This window comes from Phaenicophaeus curvirostris, chromosome 4, assembly GCF_032191515.1.
Source record: "Phaenicophaeus curvirostris isolate KB17595 chromosome 4, BPBGC_Pcur_1.0, whole genome shotgun sequence".
NCBI lineage: Eukaryota > Metazoa > Chordata > Aves > Cuculiformes > Cuculidae > Phaenicophaeus > Phaenicophaeus curvirostris.
Window position 1 is genome coordinate 6,020,532 of NC_091395.1, and position 13,139 is coordinate 6,033,670.

At 40.1% G+C, this 13,139-nt stretch overlaps 1 protein-coding gene across 3 annotated transcripts in view; it reads right to left on the reverse strand.

The window, feature by feature from the left end:
• The window catches only part of TRPC3 (transient receptor potential cation channel subfamily C member 3), a 45,784-nt gene that overhangs the window by 17,580 nt on the left and 15,065 nt on the right, over nucleotides 1-13,139 (reverse strand). For all 3 annotated transcript variants that reach the window (XM_069855168.1, XM_069855166.1, XM_069855167.1), the window contains exon 3: nucleotides 5,399-5,584. In XM_069855168.1, coding sequence (XP_069711269.1) covers nucleotides 5,399-5,584 — 186 coding nt within the window. The remainder of the gene's footprint in view (nucleotides 1-5,398; nucleotides 5,585-13,139) is intronic.

Genomic DNA, 13,139 nt, shown 5'->3' on the forward strand with positions numbered 1-13,139 from the left:
GAGCTAGTCGTGAAGAGACACTCAGACGAGTGGAAAAAAAGGCTTAGTACTAATGCTGAACAACTTCTCACACAGTTACTACAACACGAAGTTGTTCTCCTGAGCCTTTTGTATAAGTTTTGCTCATTTTGCTCATAAGTTTTTGTTAAGCTTCCACAAATTCTTCCTTAAGTGTTCCAAAATTAAAAGACAGCAGAGATTGAAAGGTTAGGATACTAAACCGGCACATATTAAGAATCTAGTATTTACTAAATAAATAAAAAGAGACAACTTCCATCTTTCCCCTCCACAGCAAATCCATGCAAATGTTATTTTCCTAGCTTCATTAGGATTTCAGTAAGTTCACAGGAAAAGGGAATGATTTCCAAGTTAATTATGGAATGATAAAACAAGCTGCTGCCAACAACTGCATTTGGTTAGCTATACTTATAAGTTTTATTTTATTAAAATCACATTTTCGTTGAGTTTGTTGAAGGCTGAGCGTGTATTGCTTGATTTTTAAAGCACTATTGTATTGCATTAGGATGAAGCTATGTGGACAGAGACTGTACCAACACTCTATCAATATCACATTGCATAGCCAGGAGCGCGTAGCCCATGCTGGGTGCTGCTACTGAAGAAACATGAGACGTGGAAGGGAAGAATTCTCTAGCTCCCTGTATTCTTTGCCCATTATATTTACATTTCTGGTTAAGTCCATTTCTAAAGTGTTATTGCAGTCATTATTATCACTATAAGTATTATTCTATGTCCTGTGAGCCTGCCACATCACAAGAGCACATGGGACATGGCATCCTGATCTAGTGGGGTGTCCCTGCCCCTGGCACAGGGGTTGGAACTAGATGATCTTTAAGATGATCCAAACCAAACTATTCTATGATTCTATGAGTTAAGCACAAGGGTAAACAGCCTACTTCGGACAGCAGTTTGAAGAAAACTGGTAATATACTTGCCAGATTGCTTGACAATAACTAGTACATTGGAGTAAAGAACGCTAGGCAGTTCCACAAAAAGGATTTGAAAATAATTCTAACAGATCTGATAATCTGTGCTATGTTAAGAGTGAGATTTGATCAAAGTTGCTTGTACTTTAAAAAATAAATGAAAAATACTGTAAACCTTGCTTATCCATTTTATTATCCCTTGTGCTCTGTTGAGATCATAATGTACTATATATTCTGCTGTTTGCCAGGTCTTGCCTGCGTAACTCCATTTATATTCCAAATCTCATTAAAAAGTGCATACAGTAGTACAATAGGGCAGACTTCTTAAAAAAAATCAAAACAACAAATTAAATCATTGGCAATTAAAATGAGGAACATTAGAACTCTCAAGAGGATGAACCTGAAGCTGTTGCACAAACTTTATAAAGGGAAGCAATCTTTGTATTTTAATCTACTTTGCTCTAAAACAGAAGTCCTTAAGTATTGTGGGGTGCAATTCATTAACTGGGTAGATCACAGGTTAATGTAGTTTGTACCTACAGTGGAATGGCCAAAAGTCTTTTAAGGAATTAATGTCAGCTTGAACTGTGTTTATACTCTTTTTATTAGGCTGCCACCTTTGATGCTTATGCACCATAAAAACTTCCAGCCTGGCCCATTCAAAAAAAAGAGACTATTTTTGTGTGTTTTTCTGCATTCTGGCAGATGCCCTTGGTCTCTACTTTTGCTAAGATGAATGTCATTCCTGACTCAGGACATCAAAGGACAAATCCTACAGCAGATGAACTGTGGCCAAAGACAGGATGTAAATAATTATTTCAAATTACAAAGCCATTTTTAAAAAGCAGGTTTAAAACTGTAGGGAAGAGAAGAGAGAAGAAATACATCATCCTGCCTGTTACCACAGGGAATGGGAAGAAACAGCAAGAATATTTAAGGGAGGTCGCCTAGGGCTATGGATCAGCCCACAGGCCCTCTTGCATCTCATCCAGAGCTGGGAACCAGTTTATTCCTCCTGATCTACAAACATTTTGATCTGATGTTGAGAGGAGATCTGCTTGTGCTGTAATTTTCCCCCAAAAAGGGAGATATTAGTGAATAAGATGCCAGCGATTGTGGCAAATTCTTCTCTGGCAGAAAGTCTAAGGGCTCTTGAGAAGATCTTAGCAATTTATTTAACTGTTGGCAACCACACAACATACACCACTTCCAAGCCCTCAGAGCAACTCATGTCACTTCTCCCATCCATAAAAGCTCTGAATTTCATCCTTCTCTCCAGCTCTGCTGAAATATTTGAATTTGTTTTCATCATTTTTATTTTCAGCAACTGCATCCTCTCCTATGGTCTTTTTTTCCCCCTGTATTTCTGTGCGTCCTCCATAGCTTCATCTCCTCTGAGGACAGCAGATTCATTTCATATTTCACCTGCCAATCAAACCATCTCACAACCTTGTTCCTTCTGCCCTTCTCTCCTCCCATCCTACTTTCTGTGCAGTTTCTTACTTTTCAGCATATGCTGACCTTATTATCACATTTATTTAATATTTTAGGATCCACTCCAAACCCCAGTGAACAACAAAGATGCACAACAACAGTGTCTGGTCACTAAAAAACCTGAATTTTAATTTAGCTGCTTTTCTAGGCATAATTGACTATAACACCAGACTGATGACCATGAACCAAGTCATCAGTATGTAAATATTTTTCCATACAACTAAGATTGATTATAGTGTTATTCATTCCTAACATCCTAATGACTGAGTTTAGACATAGCAGGAACAGAAAGCGATACACACTCTGATACACAAACACACAACATCCAAGGGGATTTTGAATCTTCTTTCTTATCTATCATTTCCAAACTTCAGTGTTCAAAAAATGAATCCTGTGATTTTTTACTGATTTCACTCCAATTTTTATCTCTGCAAGAACTGCAGAACTTGTCCCAGGGCCAGCAACTTCTCTGAAATTTTGTTGGCAATCCGAAGGCAGAGTTAAGACACAATACTAAAAGCACTGCTGCAGCAGCAATTCAGCATGCAGAGCAAGACCACTTGTTCTAACTAATTTTTCTGATTGTTTTTAATTCCCTTTGTCTGTCACTATCGGGGCTGCAGTTTTGGTCTGAACCTTACCTTCAAAATCACATCCTGTTTACAAGATAAACTACACTTTAATCACTTCAATGCAGTGCCGAGGGTATTAAGTGCAAGAGTTTCATTACTAATAGAATTTAAAACTCCATTTCCCTAGCCCTGAATTTCCAGACACATTTGCTCACTTGTCAGGTGCTTTTTCCTGTCTCTCCTCCCTCTGCAAAGGGCATACGGCTCATTAACCATTTCGTGGACCCGCAGTACTGTCTGGCTGCCTTGCAACAGGGAACTGACCTTAACGTGGCTGACCCAGATGCGCAGCTAGAAATACTGAAGCCAAGACAGATTAGCCACATCCGTGTCTTCTTCCTACAGTTATTGGGTTGAAAGCATCCCACTGTGGAGTTCCCACATCTGAATCTGTTCTGCAGTCAGAATATCGTTACAATCTGCCACGGCTGTAATGAAGCCAACCCCAGCATCAAAGGATTCCATGGCAGAGAGAGTTCCTGGCTCAGTCCTTGTCACGCCCTCTATAATGGCCATTTACAGCAAACAGCACGTGTATCAATACAGCAACAACCCTGCACCACCTATTTATTTCTTTCCACCAAGGCCACTGATCTTGTAGGTTCTGAACTGTCTTTGTCACAGATTGGAGTCAAAACTTCGAGTTTAGCTACAAATAATCTCTTGTAAGAGATGAGAACAATTTTGCTATGTGGAATCATCTTTCTTTGTACTATGTAGGTTTTTGTTATTCTTAACAGACCTGCATGGCCTTTTGCTCAGCAATGAATTTAATCAGTGACAGCAACCTCGTAGCAGAAAACTTATCTCAGCAGGAAAGCTGAGACACAAGCCTCAGCAAAAGTTCAGTAACATTAAGATGCAACAGCATAAGGAATTCATACTTCATTTTGATATGGCAACATATTTCCCTGAGCCATTCTTTTAAATTAATGTACTACTTGTATAATTTCACCTCGAATTTTGGTAATTAATGTGCATTTATCTGCTGTAGATCAATTCCATATTGGAAAAAATGATATGCTGTTTGGGATCTGCATTTATATTTTTTTGTTAACCACCTTTTGGGGACATAATAAATACCATCGTTCCCCAGTTGTTCTGGCAGGTTGCTTACAATTCATTTTATATGGCAGATTGGCTCAACAGGCGGCCACAGACTGCAGCGTTATTTGTTCTGAAAGACACAAGACTTCTTGTAGAGATGATGAAATGATAATGTCTGTTAGGAATGGAAACTATGCTAGCCATGTAAACAGCTATCTGTAAATAATATATAGGCATTGCTATATTTCTTGACTCCCCTCACAGTTAAGACACAGTACTAATTGTTTTCTGTGACAGCGTACTGGGATCTTGAAAAGAACAACATAGCTGTATATTGAAAACTGCTATGATAAATGGATATGGATTATGTCAAATATGTGATACACAGCTCCATTCTTCAACACATGACATTCATTCACAAAATATTTGTTAAAAACTACTTTGAGAGAGGCATGAGCAGAAAACACATTGCACTTTACAGAACTCAAATATTTGTGCAAAGACGTAGAACTGAAATTTACTGATTAACTAGTCACAAATATATTCCATATATTTTCAGGAATTAATTTAAAAATACTTTTTAAAGGAATACACACAGTAAATCATGTAGAATTTCTCACTACAACCCACACAGCTGCAGACAATGTTTGATTTACTGTTATACTTTAAAATAGATTAAAAAATAATATACTTAACAACTTAGGTGTTCTCTTTTCCTGTTTCAAAGTAGTAAAAGGAAGACCTGCTTTTCAAAAAAAGACCCACGTGCTGATAGGAACACTAGCAGAAAGCAGCAAGACTTACCTTCCAGAACTTACTTGCCCAATTAAGTTACTTAAGATAGAAAGCAAAGGTAATAAGATATAGCGAACAAACCAGTTATTTTCATTGGTTGAAACCAACACTTTCACAAACAGAGCCTTCTCTTTGGATTAGATCTTATCTCATAAACTGGCAGGAAGACAATGTCCTTACTTTTATTGAGTGAAAATACAGCTCCGACGAAATCTTTTCTTTTGCTTTAACAAGGAGAGAGATCTGACCAACTGTGTATGACCTTGCTAGCACAGCTGATTTATGTCATTAAAGTCTCCTGCCAATTCTCAGCTGTGGAAAGTAGATTAAACTAAACTCCTTCACCATAGTCTCCTTCTGCCTTGTGAGAATCTTGATTACACACACTATGTCTCAGTAACACATCTGACCGCTAGTTTGTAACACCTGGGGACTAATGAGATGGCACCACATTCCTGTTACACTGCCTGAAAGTGCTGGAGTTACCTTTTTGACTTCATACTTAATAGCCAGCTTCACACGGCTCAGAGACGCTCTGTGTCTCTGCGCTTCAACAGGCTCTGAATTCAAATCCCCGTTCAGAATGGCCTCCACTTCTTCCGAGTCTCGGCAGAGATCAAGAACACCAACCACAAAATCCTTGCACTGCATGGACAGCTTGCGGTAGTCGTTCTGAAACAGAAGGGCAAGAGAAAATGGCCCATGACAAACATGCTTAGGAGTCAATGGCAAGGAAAAAGAACCTGCACAAGTTGCTAAAAATTAATAGTGTGTGATTTTTATACAGTATGTCGACTTAGGAGTGTATCAGACATTTCAGAGCTCTTGTACAGTAGAATCAATTCTTCTCTGCCAGAAGGCAGCCACTAGAACAGAAGATGATGACAGCTGTTTAACAGAGCATGGGAACATTACATAAAAGCTTGATGAAAATAACCCAGATGGGCAGCAAGGGGAAGTTGAATGGACAAATAAGAATTGCACAAACAAACCTGGACCACAGCTCTTGAAATACTCACCTCACCCTTGCAAAAACTTTGCACGCAATTAATGAAATAACTCTTACAGGGTTGCCTCCCAGGCTACAAATACATTTCTGCTCTTTCTGCATGGCTAAAATGGTTGTGTACTCTGCTCTGATGTATATCATATTCATTTCCCCTCTTTTTTCCCTCCTCTGCTTCTCGCTTATCCTTGGAACACCCAGCAATGTGTGCAGTGGGTAAACAGTGCAGAGAATAACTGTGGCATAAACTTGGACAGCAGTGTTTTGGGGAAAATACCCCAAATTTCCTGTATAGGCAACACAGAAACCAGCTCCTTCAAAGGACAGTTCAAAGAAATGAGGCTCCTGAGTTATTCCCTAAAGGACAATCTTTCCACTGACAACACAGCTAAACTATAGAGTGGCATTTCTGAAAACCTAAATCCTTTTATTTAAAATCTCTACCTACCTTTCCCTTCCTCTCTCCTTCTCTTGCCTGTCTGTATGCCACAAATCACTCCTTTTCAGAAAATCGCTTATTACTTTAACCTCAGTCTTGTTTGTTCTCGCTCCATTGGCTTTCCCTTCCATTACCGCTAGAGTCAACAGCTCTGCTTGAATTACCTTCTGAAAGCATAGAAAACCAACATTTGTTTTCCGTCATTACAAATATCCCCCCTTCTCCTATTCAGACTCTTTTCAGACCCTAATCTTTTAGTAAAGCTGATTTTTCTCCCTCATTGCTTCCATTTTTACACAGCATCGTTGGACACTTCCAGACTTGTAGCTCTCGGACTATAGCTGTGAAGTCTTACTGTGTCAAACAGAAAAAACAACTTGGAAACAACCAGTCCTAATCACAGATCTATGCAGGAGTCAGTTATTTCCTTTGGTCATACATGACAAATGAATTCAGTTTTTGCTGACCCAACTGGATGTGAGGTTATTTTAGATTTGGTTTTGGTAACCAAGAGAACAGTACAGAAGAGCCCATTGTAAAAATAATATGGGGATGCATGAATAAATTCAGGGAAAGGATAAGCAAGCATACGTATGACAGATTCAGGACTTTTAAGAAAGCAAAGTCCTGTGAGAAAGCTTGTCAAGGGAGTGAAATTTACTTAAAAGCACAGAGGCCGGAATGCAGAGAAGGCTTTTAAGTGAAAGATGTGAAAGCAATTCAACATCAGATCCTACAAAGATAAAAACCCTGCAGAGGAAGACTCCAGCGTGGTGGTGAGAATAGCAGTCTTGAAAAAATACGAACAAGAACAGTCTTTCTTTCCAGTCTGGTCGAGACAGAAAGCTTCATTATAGGGGCCAAGAACTGTAAGTATAAACTGCTAGAAATCAGGTTTGGAAGGGACGTTAAGGAAAGCACAAAGGGGTAAGACAATGTAAAAAGAATGTGAGGATTTTCTTCTGTGAAGACAAAGTAAAGACTAAAAACAACTCTAGTGAAGCCAGAAAACAATACCATGCCATCAGTTTACCAAAATCCTATGTTCTTAACACTGTTTATATTGTTTTCCTAAAGAAATACTATGTAACTGTGAGAATTTGAACACTCTCCCTTAAATACCAACTTCAAGCAAGAGTTCCTCACACATTTCACTACAGTTAAAGAAAGGCGTTTACTGAGATGGCCGAGCAAAACCCACAATCACCACCAGAGACAGCATAGTATTAATTCAACAGGAATAAGACTGCTAATCAATTTTTCTTTAATACTATAAAGTAGCTGTAAATCCACTGTTTGCAGTACATGGGAGGTTGCACTATCTTCACTGACTTCAGTAGCAGCAGTAGTACTGCACAGCTACAAGAGAAAGTGCATTCTTTACCATTTAACTATTCTCTTTTTCTTTATAATAACACAGAAATGTACCTAAAGTTACATTATTGAGAAGTTACTTGTTAAAAACTTCCAATATAAAAATCAGGGAAATCTGTTTCCTCGTGTTTAAGCTATAACTAATTCTCTGGCACACGTGAGTACACAAGCACAGCCTAGCATCAGGTTCACAAGATGTAAACACTCAAGTGAATTTCTGCTATAGTCACACACACACAGTTACAATGAAAGATCAATTAACAGTTTTATCAATTAGTACAAACTAAGAAGGCATTTTGACAGGCAGTTACAATTCTGAAATATTGCCTACAAATATCGAAGTGGTGTAAAATCTCTACTTTGGCAAAGAGGGGACAAATTGCAGCTGCAGTAGTATCACACAAAGATTGCTGTTCCAATAGATTACAGATTGTTTCATCTTGCTGTTCTCTCACAAATGGCGTCATCTCAAGCACGTTGGAGCTCTTGACTGATCCTGGCAGAGGGTGCAAAGCTCCTGCCCTCACAGCTCACGCTGTAGTAACTGGCATCCCAAAATATACATTCACAGATGAAGAGCCCTGATGGCTCCTGAAGGACAGACGGCTTTGCACAGACTGTTTGCCCACTACACAAAAGTTACCCACATTTCTACTGAAAATTTAACAGTGCTACATGTTTCTCAATAGGTGGATAAATCACTTCTTTATGTAAGTTATGTTTATTTCCAGGTAACATTAATGATACGATGGTTCAAGTTTTATTCTGTCAAATTTAAGAAGTAAATACAGGCTACATTACTTACAAATGCTGTTACAAGGAATCAGTGTGTGCATTGTCAATATTTGACTAGGGCTTTGAATCTTATGCTAGGAAAACTTGTTTTATTTCCCTCTCCAGCTCTTTACTTATGTATTAGCAAATCAAATTTATCTTAGTATATTTGATGGCTTTACAGAACTAAGCAGACAAATGCTACCTACCTTGTAATGATGGAACCCAATTCTCAATTTTCTGCCTCTAGGGTGTTGGATGAATATCAGAAACCAGAATCTGTTCAGCCTCTACTTACGCTTGAGAACATACAAATGATGCCACTGGTCACTCTACACTTCCATGTTCCAAGCAAAGCTAACAGAACACCCCATGTGGCGCATCCATGTTTTAGAAGCCCTGCTACATAATCTACGAGTTGCCAATTTGTTGACATGAAGCTCACCTTCTGGTGAACAACAAAACAGAGCAAGACAGCAACAGAACTACTTAAGCAGTGGGGTTCTTTGCCTGGTTTTTGTCATAATACAGGGACTTTGCTTCCTTGATCAACAAAGCGCTTCTTCAATTAATTCACAAGCTAACTCGACTGGTTTTACTGCCTATGTCAACTTAAATGACATCTCTCTCAAAAAAATAACTGGTTACACAGACATCTTTGTAACATCAAAAATCTCAGCCTGTACTCTGCATTTCACAGTTACCGTGGCCGACATCGGTATGGAATGGACAACTGATGATGACGAGAATTGCAGAACTGTGTCTCAGGAGCAGTTTTGAAGGACTTTGGCACACATTAAGGCTTGGATCTTAGTCTGCCCAACTCTGTGTATTCTGTTCTCGCTCATAATGTTGAAGTCTACTTTATGGGTTTGTCTAGAATGCTCTGTATGCCAAGAATCATAGAATCACCAGGTTGGAAAAGACCTCCTGGATCATCAAGTCCAACCATTCCTATCAAACACTAAACCATGTCCCTGAGCACCTTGTTTATCCATCTTTTAAACACCTCCAGGGAAGGTGACTCAACACCCTCCCTGGGCAGCCTCTGCCCAATGACCCTTTCCGTGAAATATTTTTTCCTAATGTCCAGCCTGAACCTCCCCTGGTGGAGCTTGAGGCCACTCCCCCTTGTCCTGTCCCCTGTCACTTGGGAGAAGAGGCCAGCACCCTCCTCTCCACAACCTCCTTTCAGGTAGTTGTAGAGAGCAATGAGGTCTCCCCTCAGCCTCCTCTTCTCCAGGCTAAACACCCCCAGCTCTCTCAGCCGCTCCTCATAAGGCCTGTTCTCCAGCCACCTCACCAGCTTCGTTGCTCTTCTCTGGACTCGCTCCAGAGCCTCAACATCCTCCTTGTGGTGAGGGGCCCAGACCTGAACACAGGATTCGAGGAGCGGTCTCACCAGTGCCGAGTACAGAGCGAGAATAACCTCCCTGGACCTGCTGGTCACGCCGTTTCTGATACAAGCCAAGATGCCATTGGCCTTCTTGGCCACCTGGGCCACTGCTGGCTCATGTTCAGTCGCTGTCACCCCCAGGTCTTTCTCTTCCAGGCAGCTCTCCAGCCAGACTTCTCCTAGTCTGTAGCACCACACAGGGTTGTTGTGCCACAAGTGCAGGATCAGATCCAACCCCCTGCCACGGGCAGGGACACCTCCCACTGGATCAGTCAAAGAAAATGTATGTATCTACTTTCTGAGAGCCACATTCCTGACGACGTACAACTGCACGACTAGTTTGCATGTATTATACGCAATCATAGATTTACATTGAGTATTGCGTATCAAACGGTTGGTTTGAGATCACATACACAGACAGTTTGAATAAATCACTTCAGGAACTGTATATGCAAAGCACATAATTGCACTAACAATTATGGATCTGGTCCCTGTCCTTTTAAAAGTTGGACCTAAATGTAGATCAAGCCTGAACAGTCTTTGTTACTTCAGCTGAGATAACACTATGTAAATTTACTTGGAACCATGACAGATTCCGCTTTTAGATGCACGTCCACATCTTCCGTTGGTTTCAGCAGGAGCTTTTAGCAGAACTGGGAACAAGGGTTCATCCTAAATAAAGCAGGACTACAATCTTTTTGATCCTTGCTATGATGAACCAAATTCTACATGATACCAGCTAGCACAATTTCCACTGGGAGAACTGAGCTTGCTTACACAGAACAGTATTTCGCTGATAGCTGGGATATAGAGACAATTGTGGCTTTTTAGCTACCTCACTGTTTTTCTGCATGGTGACTCCAAAGGAAAGTTTCATCAGCTGTTCTGACTGCTAGAAATTCTCCCACCACTGTGCAGTAAATTTTAAAGTTCACAGTAAATATCAATTAACTTCAGCGACCCACAGCAGCCGCAGTGGTCAGGGTCTGCTAAAAACAGATAAAACAAGAAAACACAAAAATTGGGACTATTTGCATTGTGAAGTATTTTGTGGTGCTACTGAGATTGGAAAACATGATTCTCCAGGTATGGTAATGAGCACTTTTTGACGTTAAGACAAGATGCAGTTCCAGACTGAACTCCCTTAGCCCGTCTATCAGGTACGAAGCAGTACACCTTCAAGATCTCTAACCAGTCATAAAGAACACCATAATTTCTTTCTAACGTAACTGGTTTTGTCCTTTTCAACAAAACATAGGAATTGAATCAACAGATTGGATACACTTAGAAAAAGCTTCCTGAGCAGGTCCATTGGTTATAGAAGCCCTCCTAAAGATAAAAAAAAAAGCCGAAGAATCCCAGAGTGCAGCAGAATTCTGGTTGTGCATCTTAGATAACGAACTTCATCAACAGTGCTGCTTTCTTTCTAATTATCTCTACACAATCTAAAACACCCCTAAAAATCTGACAGGAGAGAGTCTAATCAGCTGCTGTAAGACACTGACATTTGGTGAGATAATAGTATGGAAGAGCAAAGGATTTTTTTATGATTTGGTAGCCATTTCAAGACTTTGGTAGCTTGTTTGAAGAGGAGTTTCATGTTCAGACAAGCCAGCCAGGCTTTACCAGGATTGAAAAATGCAATAAAAATCTAAAAGGAGGAAAACAGGAAAATTAGGTGTGCACTTAGAAGGGAGACAAGGAAAAAGGGAATCCAGAGAGGGAAATAAATAGAAGAAAATGAAGGCTACAAGTGGATGCAGAGAACAAAAAGGGGTAAGAGTGTCAAGAAGAAACTAAAATAGAATAGATGAAGAAGAGCAAAAGGAGCAACAGGAGCTTGCAGCAAGGATTTCACAAAGGCATAGGAAGTAAGGAGGCTTGAGGATGAAAGCAGCAGACTGATATGTTCTTTAGAGATCCAGTTTCCCCACCTATTTTTACCCATTTTCAGTACTTTTTTTTTTTGGTTACAAGTCCTGCATCTTCCACAAAAAAATGAGGGCTCACTGCTTCCTTTGAATCCTTTCTCCCTACTCTGAAGGGAAAATAAAAAACTAAAAATCATTGTAATTAATAAGTTAGTTCAGTATTCACAAGGAATTGTTTGTCATGAATGACTGTCCTAAGCCTCCTTCCCACATTTCTAATACACTTGTACAAACTCTGGTTTGCACATGAACATCAGAATCTGTCACTAAGTGACAGAGGCAGACTGGACTTTGCATATGCAAAAGATGCACCGTCCAATTTAGCAAGAATTTACTAGAAAGCTTCGCCCGCAGGCATTTTTAAACAGGTTTACCCTATATTCTTCCTCTGTGGGAAAACCACTTAGAAGAGTATTTTCCGTACAAGCGCTCCATATGCAGGAAATGCAGTGGTGTGAGCAGGCACACGAAATGCTACGAGTCTCAGTGTACCTTAGATAGTAAGAATAAATCATTAATATCATCAAAAGCCCCTTCAGACAGATTTGTCCATTTTCTGTGCAAGATGAAACTACTTTGCCCATTTTTCTTTACCCTGGGACAATTCTGCTCAGTGTTGTGCAATAGATTGAATTTGATTAGAATCCCTAAGTATTTCCAGTGATGATTCTGAAGGAGAGTGCCCCAAAAGTCTATCAACCACTCTGCCTCACATGGAGTGTGAACGTTACACTAGCAGGCTTCTCTTCTGGGAAACGACAGAGCACATCATTATTGGTGAGACACATTCAGATGACACAGAAAAGAAAGCACCAGACAGACAGTTACAAATCAGGACTTAAATCAAATGTGGCAAGCTCTCACAACGGGCTTCTGTAAGACACAGAAGTGCTGCTTGGTTTCTCCTTGATCTACCTCTACAGCTCTTGGTGCAGCATCTCCTCCTACATTCATGCCATGAGCTGCCCCATCACACCTGCTCACAGTCTTCTCATCAGCCACGCAATTTCAGCCCTTCCTAGAATTCATTTAATGGTGATGCTTAAAAAATTCCTCACCTCTTCTTCTCCCTCCTCCTTCCCTCCCTACCTCTTCCCTGCAGGAGGGACAGCCAACTTTCAATGTTGGAGGAAAACAAGCAACTCTTCTACCAAGCCTGGCAGGAGCAGAAAGAACACCCTGAGACACATTAGAATCAGAAGGAAAACAAAGAGATGCGAGGTCATGAGGAGAATAATTATTTCACTGGAATGTTTTGTTTTCAATGAGAAGCTGGAATTTCTGTGCTAGCAAGAAGCCAGGAACAT